Source organism: Euwallacea similis, chromosome 9 (assembly GCF_039881205.1).
Source record: "Euwallacea similis isolate ESF13 chromosome 9, ESF131.1, whole genome shotgun sequence".
Lineage (NCBI taxonomy): Eukaryota > Metazoa > Arthropoda > Insecta > Coleoptera > Curculionidae > Euwallacea > Euwallacea similis.
In genome coordinates this window covers 3,648,610-3,672,723 of record NC_089617.1, presented here as the reverse complement: position 1 = coordinate 3,672,723, position 24,114 = coordinate 3,648,610, and the positions used below count along the sequence as shown (strand labels likewise).

Sequence of the window (24,114 nt, the reverse complement as noted above, 5' to 3'; positions counted from 1 at the left end):
TACGTATTGAGATTTGTGGGCATTAAAAGACGCCGCCACTGGCACCGGACTGAGTGACGTGGAATTTGCGGTGCTGGTGGGAGGTGCGAGGGGGCGCTCCATCAGCTGTTGCAGCACGTGGACGGTGGACCCACGGCGGTGTTTTCGGCTGCGTAAACGCGTCTTCCGCGCAAAGGGCCTTTTTCTCCCTTGGGTGGGGAGGGTGGTATCCGGGTGGTAGGGCGGTTGTCACGTCAAGCCGCGACACGCAAACCTATACCCTGGCCTTGTGTGTCCTGCGCTCAGTATAGCTCCAGTCGTGTCCGGTCTCGCGAGTATTGATCTGCCGGACAAAGGAAGTGACCAGCGAGTTTACTCTCAAGAAACTATTCGCCCTTACCGGTCGACACGCGGAATATCGGTTCAGTCATTCGCCGACTGTGTCGATGAGAAGTCGCGACTTCACCGAACAAGATACCGCGAAGTTTTCTGTGTACGAGAAGTTTTGGACAGTGCGCCGGGACGCGGACATTTCATTGGCCGTGGCCCACGTGTCTTCCCAGTGTTGTGTAAACTGTTGTTAACAACTTCATTCATAAAAATGTCCGCTGCGAAAGCAGGAAAGCGGCCGTTGCGGTCGCTGACTCCGCAAGAGAAATTGAGCGCTATCAAGCGCGTGAGCGTTGGGGGTGAGAGCAAGGCTTCAGTGGCCCGAGACATCGGTGTGCCCGAGTCCACGCTTCGTGGTTGGTGTAAAAACCAAGAAAAAATCAGCTATCAAGTACGTACCAGCCCCCAGTCAGCTCTTGAAGAATCTCCAGAAACTGCTAGTAATATTCTTCCTGTCAACAAACGTATTAAACTGGAAGAACCCCTGGAAGAACCGTTTAATCTAAGCTTAAAAGGTGAGATTAACAGTAGCTCTGATCCAGGGAGCAGCTCTGGTCAAGGAAGTAGCTCAGTGTCTCCTAATTCTGACGGCAGCTTCAACGGATATGCTCCGGTAAAAGCTGAGCCTGCTGAGCCCCCAAATTCGCGCTCCAAATGCGAGACAGTCTCTCCCGCTACAAGCACCAAAGCCACCAATCATGTTCCTACATCGGAGAATTTGGACAAAAACCGAGTTGAACTGGCTAAACTCAGAGTTGAGTTAGGGCTGAATCGCCCTGAAGTTCCCGATCTATTCGGAGCTGCTTTCGACCAGTACAGGCTCATTTGCCAAAACTTGGTATATGCGCAGCAAAGATCCGCAAACGCCAACGGCAAACTTCCCATGGAGAATGGCACCAATCGCCTCAACTCCAACGGACTGTTGACTACTGCGGATAAAAGAGAAACTTCCATGCATAATAACATTGATCAAGTTCCCTCACCTTACGACAGCGTGAGCTATTGGTTGAAGCAGCAATGTATGATGAATGCAAACTCGAAGCTGCATTCACCATATGTTGCTAACATGAGTTTACCGAGTACTTCATCCATGACCTCAGCCACCAACACCGCCACGGCGGCTCCTGCTAATGCCATGCTGGCCGATGCAGCAAATAATCAGCAGTTGCGCATCTGGAACTGGTACCACAACTCTAGTTTGCAGGCACAGCTGCAGGCTCAGATGGGATCTCAGCAGCAACAGCAGCAAATTCTCTACCAGCAGCTTACCAAGGATGGGGACAAGACCAATAGCGAAAATGCAAATACCAAAGAAGAGAAACCAAAAAGTAGCGCAAAGACCCGTTCAGTTCTGGATAATCTTTTACTGAACAACAACACCACTGTCACCACCGCCATCCCTGCCAAGAAAGATGATGCCGATTTGGATGCACATCAGGCTTTGAATCACGGAGAGAAATTCTTGCAGTGGTTGGAGCATTGCAGTGATCCCTCAGTAACCACCATGCAGTTGCATACCGTGCAGAGCCTCATTAAAAATCTAAAGCGAGGATCTGATAGACGCAACGATTCCCAGAACCGAAACAAACTCAGAAGGAAGTAAGACTTTGTTTCGGTGGAAGGCTTGTACAGGGTGGCCCGCTTTCAATAAGTCTAAAATGATTTTTTTAAATCGTATATTTGGATTAAAAATAACCATTTTTGCCTTTTTTATGGACTTTGAAGCCATTTGAGATAGAACAAAGTTATATTTACATTCGCATCTTAACGCCGCGGTCAATCTACATAAAATATTTCCTGCATTGAAAGTGAGCCATCCCGTATACTTAAACAAGTACACGAAATTACTTTGCAATAATTCCTGATTTTCTGAGTTGTTACGATCTAGAGCGGATTTTCTTTGTCCTTAATATTATATCAAGTCATTAACATTTTGTTTAAAAAAGGCTAGTTCCCCAAAAATTACTTTTTAATCACACCAAAGCGATAACGGCTGTTGCTACGTAAAGAAATTATTTAATTTTGGGTACAGCCTTTTCAACCTCCTGCTATTTGGTATGCATTTATTTTTTAAATGTATGAGTTCTAATTACGTAATGATCAAAGAGTGTTTAGCAAGTTTTTTGTTAATTTGGGGGGGTCTTCTCCCCGAAAGGGAAAATCCATTGTTATTGGGCGCATGCGGCAGGTTTCTTATACTCCAGAGAATGTAATTTATCCCATAAAAGCGCCTTCTTTCTGTATTTTTGTATATAGAAATGTGAGATGAGTCTATATCTTGTTATTGCGAATGAAGAGCTCGGAAAAGTATTATGATATGTACCTTAATATGCCAAATTAGTAGGATATCTAGTGTAAAAAGTTATATTTGTATATTTTGCTCAAATTTTGGTACCTATACTAGCAACTAAAGAAACGATCAACTAAACTTATTAGTTTGAACTCTACCATTAGATAAGACTTAAAACAGGCATTTTTCTGATTTTTTATGAAGTTTTCAATTTATTTTCATTTTTAAGCATCCGCTTGCTAAAGTTAATGGTACAGCAGTACATGTTGTAATATGTAAGTACCAGATGATCGTAATTCGAAATATGATCTCCACAAATACAGGGTTACCAATAAATAAAATTTTAAAAAAATCTAAAATCTTCAAAGAATATACTTTTTATTGCTTCTGACATTAATTAGTGTAATTTACATGTGGGTACCTTTTTTGTATTTTCTTTAAACATAATAATTTAGTTTGGTTCTGGTTGTGTGAGCAACTATAGTATTTTTGTACAAAATAAACATATGTTTCAAAGTTACTGCATTTTATTTTATTAATTATAAGCGAAAATGAATTAATCAATTAAAAGAAAAGAAAATTAAAAGTAGTCAATTAATATAAATCTAGTTCTACCCACTAGTGTTTACAAAAAAATTCAAACGAGGGTTTAAATACCTCCTAGGGAAGATTTTAATGGAACCCCTTGTAGGCTAAATAGAAGTCTGTATGAGTAATAAGAATAAGGCAAAATATAAGTAAATATGTGTAAAAATGATACAACGAATTATTCGACAAATAATTAATTTTCTTTCAAATTCTCCTTTTCTTAGTACGCTACTGAACACCTCCATTTTAAACTAAAAACTTAGTAAACACGTCACTGAAGACTTCCAGTTTGACAAGAAAAATTACAGACCTTTTGAAAGTCTATACAACTGAATTTAATTTAAATATGAAAATCCAAGGAAGGTGCCAAAGATGGGGTGAAAAATACGAACTTTGATGTTTCATCTTTTTCCGGTATTCTTCACAAATTGACATGTCAGTGATATGCCACTGGAAGCCTTCGTTTTCAACTCTATAGCCTGATAAAATTTCTGTAATTCAATTTGGTATGAAGTCAAAAAACAGGGGCGGCTCCATTAAAGGATAAGAAATTCAAGCAAGTCGCTTTGCTTTATCTCGAAAAACGTAATACTAAGTTCTCGTCATTTTGATAAGTCATTGAAGACTTCCAATTTGAGACGAAAAACTATTAAACTCTTGGAAATGCATATAACCGATTTAAATTTAAATATTATCAAAATTCGTAAAAGTCGCTAAAAGTGGGAGAACAATTCATATAATGCAGCAAATCTAAAAGAGAATTCGTCCTTACGTCGCTTAAAACATCGAATATGAGTTAGAGAAGTAAAAATCAATGTAAATATAATAATTAGTTAAAATAAAAAAAACTAGGAAGATCTCTTAGAAGGGGTGGAACATTTAAATACTGTATTTAACCTTTTGTCATGCTTGTGAATTGTTGAAAATAATTTTGGCTCCTTGTTACGCCACTGAAACCACAATTTTGAAATTGAAATATTATAAATTTCAACGTATCCAAATCAATATTCACCTAAATGTCATAAACCAGGGGCGTTTCCTGAAAGGATGAAAAAGTCCAATATTACATTTGAGTCTTTTCGGGGATTACTTCCTTTAAAGATAATATCTTCTTGATACACCAGCGAATGTTTTAACTACTGAATATCAATTTCTGTTTGAAAAACTACGGAACCTATAAAGCGTCTAAATCTCAAATTTATTTAAATACCAAAAATCATGGCCGTATCTGAAATGGGCTGAAAAGACAGAGGCGTATGTGGAAGGGATAAATGAATAAAATTATATTCTATCTCTAACCGTTTGCAGACTTACAATTAAGTATCTTCGAATATACTGATACATCACCAGGCATCTCAAAGGTGTTATGAATTTGATAATATATCAATATTTAAAACACTCAAAAGCAGAAGCGTTTCCAAAGAGCTCGATAATTCGCAGTATCGCAGTAGAGAATTTTTTTAGAATTTTGCGGTTACATATTTAAAAAACCCGTACTTCTTATGGAACATAACTGGAAATAACAAGTCAAGAGCTCATTATGATTTACATTTCTAAGCTCAGAGACGTCTCCAGAAACGCTGGTAAATAAATACCAAATTCAAACTTATTCAAAATTATTTTGCGGTATGTAAGCCGCTGAAGACTCTTTACTACTATCAAGAACGTTACTCGAAAAATCACTAAGCGCTTCAAGATATCGAGTACACGGTTACGTTTAATTATCTAACGTCTACAGCGTCTCCAAAGGGATTTATAAATTGACCTATAGTATTTGTTGGTGCGCCACTGCAATCCTCGATTTTCAGCTAAAACACTATTGAATAATTCAAAATGCCAAACATTCAGTTTGAGTTGAATGTCAGTGGCGGCTCCCAAGGGGATGATGAACCCAACCATTTAGATTATTCTTTCACGGTCTTAAATTAAAAAAAGGCTTGCTCTTTTAGTGAGCCATTAAAGATATCGACTTTGAGTGCGAAAGTATTGCTACGAATACGAATGCTTAACCAAAATGTGGAACAATGCGTCTCCCAAGGGGTTGAACCAACAAACTGCGATAGTATTCTTTCAGGAATTTAAAATAATTAAGACCATTTTTAACCTAATAATACGCCACTGCGGCCCTTAATTTTAAACTGAAAATTACTGAATATCTGAAGACATCGAAAACTTGACAACGTATAAGTTAGAAGGCAACGAAAGCATTTAATATCAGAGACGTCTCCAAGGGATTTTAATTAAAAAATTTAAAATCCTACTACATCACTGAAGATTTGATTTTGAACGGGAATTTTCAGGGCGTCTCAAGAAAAGCCTGGCAAATCGAAATAATGAATTGTAAGATTTTTTCTAAATTTATAAATTCTTTCAATGTAAATTACTACGCCACTGAAGTTCTTGATGGTAACTGGAGAAAATATTATATACATATATATGTATACCTAATTCTATAAGAAAAAACATTATGCGTACTAGGGGCATCCTCAAGTGTTTCGATTGATACATTAAACCAAGCCTTAAAAAACATGGTTATTAGCACACCGCGTCAAAATTCAATTTTGAGCTGAAATAGCTACGACACTTTTTCAAGATTTTAATTTGTCTAGAAGCATTTTTTTTGTTAATACGTTTACAATCCCTGAAAAGATGTAGGAAGAAATTTTTAGTGTTGCGGATTTTTTGTTCCATCTGACAATATTGCTTATTTAGATGGATGCGAGTGTGTCAATGCTCAAGTGTTATACATATCTATGGAAAACCATTTCTAAGCACCCTGTTGTTATGTCCATCACAATACAATTGATTGATTTCTAGCTATTTCAAGCGCGGATTTTTTCTTTAAATTAGATTAAAAAGGATAAAACCATTTTCGTTGTGAATTTCAACCACCACTCTAAATGAGACAAAATGACTCGTAAACGAAACACTCAAAATTCAAAGTTAAAGGTCGCGATAAAAGAGAGTTTCCCCTGGGGGCGGGGAAACTTTCACTTTCCCATTTTATAACGTAAATCTCGAGAGAAGTTTTCAAAAGTTTTCAGCCACTCGAGTTAATAAAAATTAATGGTATTTCCGATTCAACAGGTTGGCGAGGTAATTAAGGGATCCACTTAAAAATAATAAATCGGTCCCAGCGAAGAACGGGGGAGAGAGAGACATGAATAACGCAGTTAACTTATTTTAGTCCGGGGGCAAATTGATAATGATTGATGATAATAGTTCACTTGTGCAATTCATCGCGAAATTAGCCGATGACGAACGAATTCAGTTTCGAGTCTGTTCGTTTCAATTCGTTTGCGCTCGAAACATTTCCGATTATGATCGAAGTCGTTTAGATAAGTGGCCACTACTAACAAGCTCATTACGCTAATGGTGTAATTAAGCGTCAGTGCCAAATAATTCTGCATACTTCATGTTTATGGTGGTTAAAGTTTAAAGTATCTAAATTTGTTGTTGCTGAAGCAAAAAATGGCTTGAGGTGAAAAAACACATGATTTTATGGTACTGAAGGCAGGTTCGAATTTCGGAACAGACGGTTGTTTATCGCATTCGCGCTGAGTGGAATTTAGCCTTGAATGTATTAACGTTTTCGGTTGATAAAAATGTGCGATTCGTCTTTGGTTGTTGTTTGTTTGTTGTCCCCGTTTAGCTAAAAATTATCTATAATCGAAAATGGGTTTTCAAGAAATTAATGTATTTTTAAAAGTTGTTTTCAAAAATTTTTTAAAAACATACCAAAAATTGCACAAAAAAAATCTTTCTAGGTCACACATCTCTTCTCTCATTGTGCACCAGCAACTTCTGAGACTTATTGAACTACCTGAGAGCTCGGTCTAACCAGAGTTAAACTCAGCAATTTTATTTCCCATTATATAAAAGTTGGCTTCGGAACGAAGGGCATAGAAAGTTTGAATGCGGTAAAGCTTTTTATTTGTTTTGTAGTTTTACTACTACGTTTTACTATGGCCATTCATTCATATTTTACATTTTCTCATTCATGGGCACGAGCTCCGTGTTTTTGTTTGTTTTGCCGAGCTCGCACTTTAATACGAACTTGTTAAATGAACGTCCGTATTTGTATCCTTTTGTTTTTGAATAGCAGCGGCATAGCTGTAGCAAATCGATAATTTAGGGAATGTGGTCCTTGCAGCTATTAATAATGGTCCACCTCTACAAAATTTTCAAATAATCGCAGTTTATTGGGATGACTGAATCAAAAAAAATCCTGAGTGCCATCGAGATTATTTAGTTCATTACAGACGTTCAAAAAATAATATAATGGTTTTTTTACAACATGGTTAAGTAAGTGCTCCAAAATGTTTCCTTTTTCATTTCTATTCGGTGTAATAATAATGACTTGAATTTAATTAAATTTTCCCTAACCTGAAAGCCACCTGTCATAATTAAAATGCTTTTATTTCCTAGCAAATTTATTTATGCTTAAATGAGCACTAATTTCCGAGATACATAAAATTGTCTTAAAAACTCCAAAGAATACAGAGACTTAAATTGAATTAAATACAAGTTAAATTCCAAGGGCCCACTCTGTTATCTGTTATCTTCATTTTAGTTGGTTAATTTTAATTCAATTATCTGTTAGATCTGAGGCAAGATTTAACTGCAATTCGTTAATAAATTATCTACATCTTACTAAGATTCGATACTGTTTTATAAGTTTCCAGGATGTCATAAAAAATGCAATAAAGTATATAATTAAAATAAAAATAAATTATATTAAATTTGCAACTTGGAAACTCAGATTTAACATAAATTAAAAACAAAAGGGGCATTGTATAAGTTCATTTTGCTATTTTACTAAGAAGCTAGAGGCAAAAGTAGTAAATTATACTAGACTCAATGAGTGTCCTCAAAGATCCCTTAAATGAAATAAATTAACAAAATTAATATATTAAATAAATTAATAAATTTAATTTTAAAAAGAAGCTTCCGAAGATAGCTTTTTTACTTTTGAAATTCTGAGAATATATACTTATTCTCTTCCTTGGGTTAGGTTTTATAGGTAATAACAACAAGACAACACAGATATTTAAAAAATACACTCGAGGAATTAAATGGTTTTAAAGTTGGATGAACAATTTCAAAAATGTTTAACTCCGAAATGGAAAATTCCCGTAAGTTTCTTCAGGACACAAGTAAACATCTGGGTATATGTACTCTTAAAGAACTGAAAATATTAGTTTGTTTTGCAACGCTATTTGGAAGTTATAGGTGCAAACAGAAGATAAAAATAAGAGAAAATAATAATAATAAGGTAAAAATAAAAACTCAACTAAAAGAACCGGCTTTAACGAGAAATTCCAAATTTCTATGTGAACGCGAAATCAACATAATAAAAAATTTAAACTCTGATCAATTGTGAAACGGGGTTTCCTGCCTCCCTCATATCCGCCTGTGACAAAATACAAAAAATAATGGTTGATATCCTTAGTTCTCACTGCCCTTGAAAATTACAGGTATGAATAAATGAAAACGCCTAGAAGATATGTTTTGGATATAAATAAGCCTTTATAGTTATAAAACCCACAAGTGTAACCACAAATATTTTAATGACAGGGGGAATTCAGTGCTGTACAGATAAAATATAAGCGATTTTAATAAGAAACTTAAAATGAACAGAAGGATGAAAACCCCTAAATACCTATTGGCTGCGCTTATCATACAACATAGGAAATATTAGTCGACATGGCTAATTTCTTTGGCGAATGTAGTACAAAAAGTTCTAAAAAATTTCCATGTTTTCGAGATAATCACTTTTATGACCTTTTAAAATGATCTCTTAATTAAATTCGCAATAAGTCAATTCGAAGCTTCAACACAGCTTAGAATTTTTGGTAGTCTGATATAAGAAGCTTCTGGGAGGATAATTCAGATTAGTCGAGGTTCTTCTGAAACAATGCTAGTCTGGTTGTACCGTGGAGAAACAGGGGTGAAAAGAGGAAAGGCGTTTAAAGGGTAGCTGGTAATGCCACTCTGTTCGTGAATCCCACACTCGTAGACCGACTAAGATCTTACCATTAATGGTCTGGTGTGCATAAGAGAGCATTTCCCCAACTTTTATAAAAAAAATAGTCAGGTGCATTCAGATTAGGTTTTTTTAGTATAGATATTTTTGTTAAAAAAAAAGTTTTCTCAAAGCTTTAACCCAGATTACGAATTTGTACCTTCAAAAAGAAAAGCTCTAGACCTAGAAGATTTTTTTCATTGAAGGAGCGAGGTCTATTCCCTGATTTATCTCAGAGATGTAGAAAATAATAATAAGTTTGAGCAGGGCAGGAGTTTAAGAGTTTATTCGAGACATATGTATCTCCGAGACAAAACTTTCTAGAAGGTTAGGCCTAGGTATACCTCTACATCTATACATTAAATATTAAAAATATGAACGATGTTTTCTGTTTTCCCTAAATGGTATAGGCAAGAGTATTGAGTGGTCACGAAGTAAGCTTGATACATATGTTAGTTCCGAGGCTTATTAAATTATTAATTAATTCCTGTAAGTACTACATTTATATCTTGGGAACAAAAATTAATTAAATCCAACCATCAAGTCGGTTTTAATTAAATTAAAATTGAATTATAAATGCCCATTAATCTACATATCAAAATTTCGTTAGCCTCACAATTACATTAATGTAATGGATTGCATTCTTATAATTTAATAAATCTTTGGAAATAGCAAAGGTCATTGTGCAATAAGTTGGTCCAATAGTACATCTTGGCCCATAAAGCAGGAACAGTTGTGTAGTGAATAGTGAAGTATTATAATAGATTGTCAGCCGTTTCTAATTGTATTTTATTTCTGGACTTCAATATAGTATTTTTGTTTAAATCAAGCACCTATACTGAAATTTGTCGATCCTCGATGGCGCAACAATAGTGCAATTTAATTAAATTTCAAGAACACAATTCCGATATATTGCGATATGTTTAGATGACATAAGTCATTAAAATTTAATTAAATTTTGATTTCAATTTCGTTGAATTTAATATTTTTTTCCGTTAAATGAGCATTAATAAGTTCCTTTTAGTGTTTAACCAATCGTGTCGCGCTCTCGTTATTATTATAGCATCTGTCACTCATAGAGGTTGTAATTTTTGACATTACGACTTTTCAATCTCAAACGCAAGCGCACAAGTAGAGTAAGTAGAGTGACTTTCTGCGACAATACCTAAAAAGTCATTAATGCACTTGTCCATTAAATATTAATTTGTTTAATTTTTTCTGGGTTGCATTCAAACTGTGAATTTGCAGCATGAAAGTTAAAAACGAAATTTAAGCTCCTTATTCTCTACTTAGCACTGTTGAGTGGGAGAAGTGGGGTGGGTCGAGACAAAATAATGACTATTGTGGATGCCGAAGGTTAAAATGAGCCACAATTAATTTGCAGTGTATTTAAAACAAGAGGGCCCCCGGGAAGGGCACCCGGAGCGACCAACAAAAAGCCGCATCCTTTGTCCCATGGGTGGCTCTTAAACAAAATACCATCGTTTCGCAACCGGGGCTCGGCTTTTTGTTACGTTCTGTATCAAGTTTCCCGAAAACGGCTTTTGTTCCCGCGGCTGCTGCGATGACGGTCGGGCAGTCACGCCACGCTACCCGGTACGCGGGCAATTACGGACCCCGCGCGAGGGGAAGAGGAGGAGGAGGAGGGAGGTCGGTGGGGCCGTTTTCTCGTTAATTATAAAAGTGACGGGGCCCCGGGACCGAATAAAGTTCAGAGCGAAGGGGGCGCGGGCAGGGGGCTCGGCCGCGATCGACGGCGACGGCGGCATGTTTCGCAATTATTACATGCATCCTTGAGGGTGCAGATGGCTGTCCCGACTTCCAATAAGTGTGGGTCTTCGATGGCAGTCGCGAATGCAACCGCGGGCACAGGGGCGACTCGTGTTTAATCACGAAAATCCCCTCGACTGCGCCAAAATCGTCATCAACACCGTCACCCGCCTCAAGAAGCCGTGTGTTGTCAGATTCACCAAGCAACCTCGATTGCGCCAATATCGCTGCCAACCTAACAGGTGCATTGAAAAATACCACAAAAACTGTGAATTTTTAGACCCACGAAGTAATCACCTTTAAAAACCCGATAAAATTTCGATTAAAGAATATCTTAGCAACCATTAAACAAAATTAGTCATATGTGAAGTATTACTCGTACGCCTCTGCGGCTAAGGGAACAAATACGCGAACATCAGGTAGCCACACACCATACGGGTTCGCTTTTTCTTCCGCTCGCCGGTCGGCGGTCGCGCTCATCCCCATTGATTACGCAGCCGCGGCCTGGTCGCTAAATTGGTTGCGAACACCGAAGAATTTAGTACCAAAAAAGGTCGTTATTTTCAGGAAACGCTGTCACGTATGTGGGGAATTTAATAAGATGCGGGACGCTTTTGATTTATTCATGCGAGCAAGGAAGCGGTGCAATTTGGTCCAATAATGAAGTAGCAAGAAGTACAGTTTTTACTGATTTAATTAAAAATCCGGAGCAGTGTCCTCAGCTGCTCCACATCCAAAATAAGAACTGGCTCGTTTCTGAAACTCCGTTCGGAATAGAGTTGAAATTTTTCCGTAAATTTATCGTGAAGCACGGAGGAAATACTGTGTTACGAGTCTTTCAAAACCCCTGTGAAAATGCCTTTGAGTTCCAAAATTGAATTCCACAATTTTAAATTCTATTGAAATTGCTTATTTGAAAAATATTTAAATTTTGAAGCTACAAAAATCGCTTGAATCGTCCGTTAAGATCTCACGAAATCTAGGAAATCCCAGGTCAAAAAACTAAATTACAGTTTCCCAAATACCCATTGAACATTATTACGTAAATTTATCGCAAATTACGAGGAGATAGTTTATTTTCAAGTACTGCGCTTCGGGGTTTTAAAAACCCTTTAAAAACCTTAAATTTCTGAATTCATCAAATTTTGCATAAAACTCCAGTACATGTCTAATAAACTCTAATAAATATCTGAGTTCCAGCATTTTAGTTGTTCAAAATCGATTGAGCAGTCCATAAATTTCTTTTAAATAATTCTTAGGAGTTATTGAAAGTATGTTTTCTCTGTAATGTTTCCATCAATTTCTCATATATTCGGTAAAATATCTGAGTTCCAAAACTGATTATCTTTTGAATTCGTGGGAATATCTGAGACTTCAAAAATTTCCCTTGGGAACATTGAGAATAAATCTCTAAATTTTTAATCAATTCTGGAAGCTATGTAGGACCCAATATTGAGTTTCGTAGCTTTAAAAATTGGTAGAAGAATCCGTAAAACTTCCATAAACTCTGGGAAATGCTACATGAATATAGTGTTCATTTCTTCGTTTTGATACTGGACCTCTGTCGATAGCGTTTCGCTTTTAGGGTCCGTGAAATAGAGGAGCAGCAAGCTCATACAGCATTGTCAATATCCTTCCCTGAATATGTGCATGTCCTCTTAACATAACAGAAAAAGACATTTTAGAGCTTTAGAGACCTTAATCTCCTCCACACACGAACCGGAACCGCAATGAAACTCAACCGGCAAGGTGGGTAATTTGAATCATTAGGTATGTGTTTAGACAAAGGGCATTTGAGCCAGAACAGCAGCCTAATTTCAACTAATAGATTCCCGGGAGATGGAGGGAACAACAGGATAATTTACGGATAACAACGTATTTGGAGATATCGCGGGTTCAATAGCCCATCATTGACCCTCAGGACTCATGGGCCATACGCCTCAGATTGCTTCTTTTGATGGTCATGTGGCGCTGTTTAACCTTTATGAAAAAGCTATGGCGCAAACATAGTGGAATTTGAGGATGTTGAGGTATTATACGGAGGGTGTCTAAATAATAAACCCTCGTGTACTAAATCGAGAAATAATGTTAGAGAGAGGGAGAGAAATGGAGAGAGAGAAGGAGAAATAGAAGAAACATATTAGAATGAAAAAAGAAAGAAACAATGATAGGCAAGGAAACACAAGAAAGAGTAGTCTACCGTAATATCGAGGATCATGGCAGAAATAGAATGAGAGACACTTGGGTAAAGTGAAGCGATAGAGAGTAATATACGAGAATCAGAAAAAGAGAGAGTGTAAAGAGAAAAAAAAATGAATTTAAAATATGAATTAATGAGAAGGAAACGCGAGGACAAAGCAGAACAATCCGAAGTAATTTAAGAAAGATAATGAAAAAAGATACCAAGGGAACGAGAAGCATAGAAAGATAAGGAGAGTGGGAACAAAGGAAGAATAATCTAAACAAACAAAGAAGGTAAGAATGAAATTGGACAAGACACAGAAAGAGCAATTGCGATTTACGCTCATTATGTCTCCAAGCAATATTTACTGCATATCTCATGTTGCATGTCTTAAACAACGTGCATCCCTGGTGTGCGGACGGCCTAAGAACCATAAATCAACCGTCAGTAGCGTAGGACAAATAAGTTTAGGGTTTAAAGACGCATGAGAAATTAGAAAAATCCCGCCAAGTATAGTGCTGTTACATATGTTTTTGACATAAATGTGGCAATCTTAACACAAGGAGCATCCCAAAAGGTCTTTTCCCACCCAAGGTGTGTGACCCCGAATCGAGCTCCTCTTGCTTGACTAACCCCATTAGTGTCGCTCCCAATATAATGTGGTGTTTATAAATTTAAAATTCGATGACCTCTTTGACCCTCGGCAATACCTCGTAAGCCTTTGTGGATATTTTCCGGTTCACATTAGCGGTTCGCACTCGGTTGTGGGGGCGCGTTTCGTGCGGGGGCACACAAAAAGACCGCTTTGACATTTGTCCCCATCCCCATAACCGTGCACGGTGCTGTGCCCCGCATAAAAGGCGCTAATGACGGAAATTGGAAACGCAAGATGCGTTTCACGGAGTATGGGTTTGCTCACCCCCCTCCCCCTGCCAACCGTCCCTGATATCGGCCCCCGCTTCCACCGGACGCCGGCCCTTAACGGTTTCCGTGCTAATCGTGATTATGTTGGTAGCGTCCAGTTTGCGGACCTCCGATGGACATAAGAGGAGGATGTATTGATTGGGGCATTAACCAGGAGATTTAAGGGGTCTTGCTAGGTTTCACCTGATTTGGCCCTGAAAGTACGCCCCTGATTTTTCCCATATGCATTGATCAATTTTCATTTCGCTTCGACATGCCTCAATGGACAACATTATTTAGTCAATGTCCTACGCTCTCCTTCAAGATACTGAAATATAAAATAAAATCTGATAAGCTACAAGAAAAATCAGTGTCGTGGGTTTTGCTCCTTAAAGGCACTGAAATATTCAATAAAGAAAAATCGTAGGGTTGTTAGTTGCGGCTGGATTTTCACCCTTTCGCATTTATAAATTATCATTTATATTTATCAATAAACAAAATAAGCACGTCAATAGCGGCGGTTGGCTTCCGAGAAATACTTTAAAAATTAGGGAAAAAGAAAAATTGTATATTTCACGATTCTTAATGTATTTCAGAGGTATTAGCCCCTTCACGACGCCGCTTTTTATGGAAACGATAAGAAATTATGATTTTTGGGTCACTGTCTTTGCTCCCACCAGTACTCCCCCGATATTTTATTAAATTTGTGTCTATTTTCGCGGTGCCTCGGAATTCCTAAGTAACAAAATTCATATTTAATCGATAGTTCATTGGCGTAGGTTGTTTTTACAAGATTAAAGAAATTTTTGCTTCGAAACATAACTGTTTGCACTGTGGTAAAAATAAAAGCTTAAGCGAGATTTCAAAATAGTTGTAACTTATTCCAATACGGTCCTGTTTCTAATCGGTAATTTACAAATTTCATTTTTAGTATACCCACGCAATGAGCGCAATGGAAATTTTAACAATTTTTTGCGAGGAAATTTTTAAAATTATTTCTATAGAGTTTTCAGTCGTGAGTAAAATTCCTTAATTACCTACGTGAAAGAACGTTATCTATGTGGTAGGCATTTGCCACCAACCAACTAAATTACCACTTGAGGTATCACCTGTTTTTATATTAGTTTCAAAAGGCAAAAATTTGCATTTTCACTTGGAAACCCAAGAACCACACGAAATTCAAGTTAAAGGCATTTCAGAAATGCCGCTGATGATCTTTATAGTTGACGGCGATGCCAGCTTCGAATATCTCCTACAACGGAAGTGACTTGCCTCGCTGAAACCCCAACGGACATAAATCTGGTCGTTTGGCCGGTCGTCGCGTCGTTCGTATCAGCCTTTAACATTATGGGCTCCTCGTTTTACGACCGAGAACAGATCTACTTGATAAGTTAATTATGGTAAAATTGTACGACAGAATACTTGGGGAAGGATTTCGATTTTATTGGGAATATGCATGATGCAAGTCAGGATCAGTTTTTGCAAGAATAGGAACTAATTTATTGATGAAATTTTATAGTTAGTCATAGTTCCCCTCAGGCATCAACAAATATATGCCAACACAATACCAACTGTCCTTTTGTCGCGGCAAAAGGGTCCTAGAAGGGCGCGAATTCGATCTCTGAACGCGGATCAGCACCGGGTTTCCCATACGAAAGGCTTAATAAAGAGCTGCATCTCGCGTCTTTTATTCTTCTACAACCGTTAACCCTGATGGTCTAGGTTTTTTATCCTAGTTGAAATGGGAACCTGAAATGGGTCAAAAAGGGAAGACCCACGGGGATAGGATTGTCTTTCATATATAGATCGCGGTTATTGAATGTAGACAACCTCGGAAGAACATTGTAAATGTTCGAATTTTTAAAATATTTTTCTTTTAATAAATCATTAATGTGTAGAAAATTATTCATTAATGACTATTATTAATGCATGATTTTGCAAATTTGGCAAAAAGACCTCGTTTAGTCTTACTACATGTTCAGTAAAATTTTTATGTACAGCATTAGGAGCATTCATGCTCGGCCTGAAGCACCAATACAGAGTAGGTAGATCGACCTTTTTCTTCTGAAAGTTGGAGCCGTATATAATTTTATTGCTTTCCGGTGTTTTCGCAAAGTAATCCATGAAAAAGATTTGTAAACAGCATTTATATTAATGATTTCAACTACTATTAAAGAAATCCTATTGCAAAAATCTTAAAATATCTCGGTTATTAATTGTAGTCATTAACACACTTTTTCGTTACGTGGTTATTAAAATACTATCACTAAGGAAGTCACAAAATCGATTGTTACTCCTATTCCTTATTTAAACAGATCAATCTTAAAGAGTCCAAAATCATATAAAAAAAGTTAACATCTGAATACGAACTGACCTAAACTAATCTGAACTAAATTTGATAGTAGATCTCCTATAAACAACCTCGTTGATCCATCTGACCTCTAATACTTCTTTGCCTGGTAGATCATAAAAATTATGTCAAATTCTTTCAATCTTGATACTATTTTGATACTAAGCAGTCATGCAGTCAATTTTTGAACATCGGTTAATTTAATTAAGGTCGGATTATTGATTAATGTGGTCCATTAAAAGACAAATCGGTCAAAACATTATTTGGAACTAGAGGCTCCATATCATTAAAGGCAATACATATATGAGTTAGAGGTCGATACGTTAATATTTTCAGCTTCTGCAAACACAATGCGAAGTGCCGGGTGGTCCAAATTCGAGATTTACCATTGGGATCGCGGAAATCATAAGAGATACAATGTTAGTTAAATTGTGGAAAAATTGCGCAATTAGTCCCTAAACAAGTTCTTTTTTGAGAATAAGAAAATTTCGAGTGTTTCGGAAATATCCGACAAAAATCGAAAGTTTTTAACACTTTAAGGGTTTTTCATCATTTGAATATTAGCATTTTTCCACGCCTATAAAACGACATAATTAGTATTTTGACTCGACGATTCAGCTTTACATAATCATCATCAACTTTATTTTCTTTTAATATCAACATGATTTTTTTAAAGATTTTTGGCTTCTATTAATCCCTCTTGAGACAACAATGGAACACCCTAAGGGAAAAATCCCAAGTATCATCCTAATTATGTAAACTTCCAATTTACTTTTTATTGGTTTATTTTTTAATATCTTGATTTGTTTAAGTATCCTTTTCTTCTTGTTCACATTCTTGTTTAGTCAATGTTATTCTAATATTTTTCACTGTTCGCTTTTTACTTACTCAACTACATGTTTTGCTTTCAATTCTTTATATGGGTAAATTTGGCTCGCGTTTTCGCTTTGTTTTTTATTTGGAAATCAATCAAATCTCAGAATTCACTAAGTAATAATGAAGTTGTAAGACTCCCTGAGAATTCTCTAATCAAACATTCCAAAAGTTTTCTTATTCTTCACAAAGCACTTTCTTGGGTTCCTAAACCCACGGAGCATAAAAAGGTTCGTTATCGGTTTTAAGGTTTCTTCTCATGTTCTTTTTAACTCTTTTGGCTTTCCGAATCAGCTTTAAAACTCAGGATTTCTGACTGTCCAATTCTTGAGAGATTTCTATTGTACATAGTAAAAATTCAACTGTATATGCTCATTTCAGCTTTTCATATTTTTTCCGATTTCACTCTTAACTTTGATTTGGTCATTACAACTTTTTTGTATTTTCAACCACATCAAACAGTGAATTGAGGGTTAAAGTGTTGTGGTGTAAAGTCTCTAATACCATTATATTATTACTATATTAGTAAAAAAATATTCTAATATTATTATTTATATTAGTAAATCATTTGAAATTGGTGTTTAATTCAGGTTAGTTTCAACTTTTCACCTGTCGATCTCATTACAAAACTAAAATTGCAAGTTATTCAAAGTTGTAAAAAATATGTGATAGATGAGGATTTCAAGTGGCCCTAACACATTATAAAAACAGTCAACATAAACCAACATGGACCCTCACCTACAACATTAGAGCAACAAAACCAATTCAACTCGGAAAGAGCATTTTCCCTGATATTGACCTACCCCAATAAAGTTCGTTTGTGGGTCGATGGAATATAATACAGCTATATGTCTTCCTACGTCGCAGATTTATCGATTGACATGAGATTCAGTCATCATCTCACAGGACCGGACTATAGAACAGAAATTTAATCATCCTATGCTCATGATACCTACTTCGCAAATATGAGTGTTATAATACACAACGCTTTCAGAGTGGATTATTTGAAACATCGGAAAAAATAGTCGCTTGGAGTTAAATCCGGAGTGCGCGCAGGCCAAAGATCCGGTCAGTTCCGCTATGCAGGGAAAATAATTATTTTTCTTTGGCAAAATACACTTTGGATTGTGTTAAAGTCCATTCCTGTGCCCATACAAATCTCATATTTGGCCCAAAGAGGAAGTGCACGCACGGGCAACTTCCGGGGAGTTCGGAAACTCCCCTTCAACGTTAGACGTCTGATTAAGTTCTTTTGTTCTGTTCGGCTGGTGCGTAAGATAACTCTTCCTACTAGATCATACTGAATCTACGATTTTAGTGGATCAGAATTGCCAACAGAAAAGTGGTTTCAAAGTTAAAGTCTTTAAAAAGGACTTTTAATGGTAAGTTGGTCCGTAGAGAAAATATGGAGAACGCTAAGGGTTATGCACACATACATATGTAGGTAAGTGTTGTATGAATGTTTTTCAAGGGTATTCAGGTAATTAAAAAGCCTTCGGTTGCTGAGGAGCAGTCAGAGTAGAGTAGTGTGGATGAATCGAATATTTTAACAGAATTTGAGGAAGATTTGTATCATTACGGTGGAAAAATCGAGTAAAAGAGAAATACCGCACCGTCCGAAGATGAAACGGTGCTCTTAGCAAAGCGCTTCTCGTTTCGGCGAACAACCGCCGTCCCTCGTTACCTCGCCGGACCCGAAACGAATTGAAAAGATCGACCCTTCACGGTGGCAAAATAGCCCCGATTCTTCGAAAAATTCGCAGCGCTAGAAAATACCCCGGTCGGTGGGTCGACAAAGAAGCGCTTCCGCTTGCCCGCACCCCCTCAGCCACCCCTCGACCCCCCGCGGCAAATCCGCGTAGGTCGCCGCCGGCACGTCACTCATTCCGACGAAAAGGCAATAAAAGAGACACGCAAACCCGTAAAATCCCCAGCGACGGACCGGCGACGAGGGTTGCTTCTGCTAGGGATGGGCGGACGCAACGGCCCTTCGCCTGAAGAATTACCCTTACGGATCGCGGCGCTATCGATCTCCATCCGGTGAACAAGATGGATTTCGGATTAAGACTCGCCGGTACATTATTTGGGACTAACTGATGGCTGAAGGAGGAGATCGTTTCTTTCCCAATAGAGGAGCCCTGAAGGAAATGGTTTCGCTCAAAGAAGCAATGCTTTCAATTGGAAAGAATCGGAAAATGTATTTATAAAAATATTTGCAAAACCGCCTCATCACTCAACACTCGGAGGAGAATTTCTGAACTTGTTACTGTCACTTTGACAGTTTGTCTTATCCGAATGCATCGTTTAGTTAGTTACGCGATAAAGTGCAAGCATTGACATTTGCGAGAACTTTATTTTAAAAAAAAACACTAAGGAAAGAGATTTTTTCCTGTTCCTACTGAAAAGTCCAAGATGAAAGAATTTTATCTAAAAAAATAATGGTGCATCACCACCACTTGGATTAATATTTCTGAACTTTTTTCCAGTAGAAAAGCAAAAAAAAAATGGTCATAAAATAAATATTTGAAAATGTTCTAAAAACATCAGCCAATACTTAATAATGAAACACCAACACCCCGGGGTAGAATTTCCGAACACATCATTGTCACTTCAACAGCTCGTCTGAATCCGAATACACTATTCAACTACACGATATATTGTTAGCACTAACACTTCAAAGAATTTTTTCTCCTAAAACACTATATCAGGAAAGATTCAGATCAAAAAAAACATATTATATTTGTACAAGGTGCTACAAGCAAAAAAATCACCATACATTTTACAATACAAGGCAGCTGAAGACAACACACAGAAAACTCTACTCAGAAAATTATTGTCTGTCAAAAGTACCCTGGTACTACTAGAATGAGAATAAGAACAGGAACTCGAATCCAACAACTTTTATATGGCGTATTAATTAACAATATCGACAAACTTTGAGGGATTAATCTTTGAGGAACTTTAAAAAAAAGAGCAGGACCGATGCATGGTCTCCAAGATCTACCGATATGAAACCTTTACATTATTTCTTGTACGCTTCTTATTGATCTCGCAATGGGATACACTATCATTGCGACAATTATCAATAAAAAAGAAAATTTGGCCTAACACCACTTCATTATTTAATATAAATGACACATAATTAATAAAATATGTGTTTGCAATTTTGCATATCGACTATGCACCGCTTGCCGTTCGCCTTTCACGTTCGTTTCGCGTTCGCTTCGCGCTCATTTATTTGCGCTGACTTGCGAATGCTCGTGTTGTATTACAGCGTTCAGTTACAAGTGAATCGTAGGCTTAAGTTAAAGATGCACACCAAAAAATTAAAGAAATGTATCAAAATATACATATACATTTATAAAATATATAAAAATATAAATATACGTATTAACTAAAATATAAAAAGAACATATGTTATTTTCCATTTTGTCATTTTGCAAACATCCATTTGATGTTGTCAGTTGTTGACTATTTAGATTTTTAGTAACTATCAGCAATCACCTCTTTCTATTTGAACCACCCTGTATATGGATAACTTCCGAGCCACCGATCCATTAATGTCAGTAGCCGATAACATATCGATAACCTCCGAGTCATCCATGGATCGTTAAATTGATTCAGCAGCGGTAAGTAGTCACGTTGGTGCATCAGTTGTTTTTTGAAAATTTTCCACCATCTTTATGAAATTACTAGACAAATATCAAAATCATCAATAGCATGGTATTACCGAAGCATATTTTATAGGGGTTTCTGGGACGTTAGGTTCCATGGTTCTTAAAATCAATTGTCGATAACATATCGATAACTCTCGACCATCTAAAGCATGGCTGGTACAATACAAAGCCGATTTGCACCCGGCTTTAGGGCGCCCCGCAGGCCCCAATTGTGGGCCGCGGTAAAGGAGGAGTGCGGTGCCAATGTGTCAATGACGGCCCGCCATCAGGTACCCAAGTGGTGTCTCGAGGGTTCTTCGAGGCAATAAAGTGACGCCAATTCGCGGTACTTGGGTACCACAGCACCAAAATGCGTTTGTGCCAAAAATAAATTTGAAACTTATCTTTGACTGAAAACACCGCGAAATCTGCGAAACTTGTCTTCCTTTCCCAATTTTAAATAAATATTATAAGGAAGACGAGGATGGGACTATAAATCTGTGATATTAATGCTACTCGGATTTATTCATAAAATGATAATTGCGGATTATCTACTAGGTACTCCACGCCAGGGGAGCGCATCATAGAAAATGCAAATGTTAGATAACGATTTCTTCTCTAAACGAGTTTGCAATGATGAATGACTTAAACGTACTGAAATAAAAATGACGCAAAAGTCACGTTAATTTCGTTACTTTTACGTCATTCTTACTTGACAGATTATAGGAAAATTTCCACCTTTTTGCTGCTTTGGACCTCCTTAGCACAAGAACTTCTCCATTATACTTAACTTCTCCATTCGAATCGGACGTTGTCGGACCATGCCCCAGGGACGGTTTACGATACAAAATCGGTCAGACAGCGTCAACATCAGGAAGATATCGAACAGAGGTGTACCGTGCAGATTGTGTTTCAATTAGGCCCGAGGACAGGGGCTGCGGTGGTCAGTGTGCGGGGTACATCATGAAACAGACTGGTCAAAATAATGCTCCATTCGGAGCTTTAAATTTTGGCCATAAGTAATGAAAAATTTCATTACAACGGGAACTTGAACGAATATGATTAATGCTCCCCAAGGTTTTTTCTGTTTTTAGATAAATTTCGTGTTGGGGTGCATTGCCGCAATTCCTAAGAAAGTTATTTATTGTTTGTTCCTTGAGGGATACGTTCCATGTCAGCATCAACGCACGTTTAAAGTCTCTGTAAAATAGTTTTCACATAGAAACCATTAGAGAAGTCTCAATAAATTCATTATGCAGAAATGCATTAAATGCATTCATCATGCAGCACTTTATTAACGTACTTCAGTATTTTCTAGCAAAATTAGATGACATTGTTCCACAAGAAACATTCCCCCTACAAAAGCATAACAGCTCCTCCTACACCTTTGCTTTTTATTTTACCCTGAAATATGAATCGATACTTAAGACTTTTTTTGTGACTTTTTTTTGAGAAACTTCATATGGAACTCCATTGACGTTTTTTCAAAGTCCTAATATAATTATTCGTCTGGCGTTTCTTGAGAAACACTCTTCATACCGGTATAATAACTACTTAATCGCCTCTAATTTTTACTAGACATAATATATACTTGAGATGTATGGTAAGAGATTTTCAAGAGTTCCTTGAGAAGTTTCCAGCCATTCATCATGCAGAAATGCATTAATGTACTTCCCAATTTTCCAATAAAATTAGGTGACGTTTCAAAAGAAACATTCTCCCTACAAAAGCACAATAGCTCCTCCTACGCCTCTGATTTTCATTTTAGTATGAGATGTGAGCCCCATAGTTAGGACTTTCAGGATTGTTTAAGAAACTTTATGTAGAAATTCATTGACGTATTGTCCTAACTTCCAATATTCTGTTAGTATTCTGTTAGTGCTCCTTGAAAAACATTCTTCCTACCGATATAAGAACTTCCTACTATGCTTCTAATTCTTAATAAGCGATGAAAAGGGGAAACTCTTAAGATTTCCAAGAGTTTTTTTTTGAAAAATTTCATGTATTCACCATGCAGAAATGCATTACCGTATTGCGTGGATCTTTAGTGAAATTAGGTAACATTGTCCCAAAATAAACACTCGCCTTATAAAAGAATAATAGTTCATCCTGCGCCTCCGCTTTTCATTCAACTTTTTCATATGCTTAAAACTTTGACTTTTTTTTTTAAGAAACTTCATATAAAAATACTTTGATGCACTTCCCCAATTCCCGAAAGAATTATTTTTTTACTGGTCATGGAGAAATACTTTTTATACCGATCTAATAATTTCTCCTACGCCTCTGATTTTTATTAGTCAATGAAAAGTGAGAACCCTTAAGATTTTTACATTATTTATTTGCAAAGTTTCAATGCATTAATCATGCAGAAATTCATTAAGGTACTTCGCCAGTTCCTAGTAAAATTAGGTAACGATGTTCCATGAGAAACATTTTCCTTATAAAAGGATAACAGATCCTCCTACGTCTCTGACTTTTATTGGACGATAAGAAGTAAGCCCGATGCTTAAGACTTCAGGTTTTTTTTTTGAGAAGCTTGATGTAGAAACCTGTTTGACGCATTTCTTCAACATAATTATTTATTTAAAGTTCGTTGAAAAGCACTCTTCATGCTGGTATAAGATAAATAAGATTTTTCCTAGGCTATGTGAAATGACAACCTAACAACGGTGAAGGTTTTCACGATTTTTGAGAAATTGAAGATAATCGTCATGGAAAAATCCATTGACGCACATCGCGGATTTTCGTATAATTATTTAAGCTCTTCATGCACAACAGGTATTTCTATGCCTGGAAAATATCAGACCTACAGTACAAGATTTGAAGTTCAAGTTTTGCTCAGTTTTTAGAAAAACTTCCAGACAATCGTCATGCTGAAATCCATTGTTTGCTTATGGCAATTCCACTAACCTTCCTCCTCCTTCTCCCCCCCCCCCCCCCCCCCCTCCCCCCACACATTTTAAATATTTAGCATAAATACAACTTAACAAACTTATCATTGCACCTTATCAGATCTTTAAAAGCGACATTCTGAGAGCTCTAAACGTGACAGTTCGTGTCTCACTAGACCTTGAACATGGACAGAGTTGAAGTCTGACTGCCTCCGAT

General features: G+C 37.0%; 2 protein-coding genes across 2 annotated transcripts in view; both read left to right on the top strand.

The window, feature by feature from the left end:
• Positions 1 to 24,114, top strand: part of lobo (lost boys) — a 52,923-nt gene that overhangs the window by 13,151 nt on the left and 15,658 nt on the right. The gene's annotated exons all lie outside the window — the stretch shown is intronic.
• LOC136410925 (protein distal antenna-like) lies at positions 439 to 3,152 on the top strand. The gene has a single exon (XM_066393295.1). The coding sequence runs from the start codon at positions 581 to 583 to the stop codon at positions 1,970 to 1,972; it is 1,392 nt and encodes a 463-aa protein (XP_066249392.1). The 5' UTR covers positions 439 to 580; the 3' UTR covers positions 1,973 to 3,152.

Coding starts and splice junctions, on each gene's coding strand:
- LOC136410925 (XM_066393295.1), top strand. CDS start 581: ATGTCCGCTGCGAAAGCAGGAAAGCGGCCGTTGCGGTCGCTGACTCCG.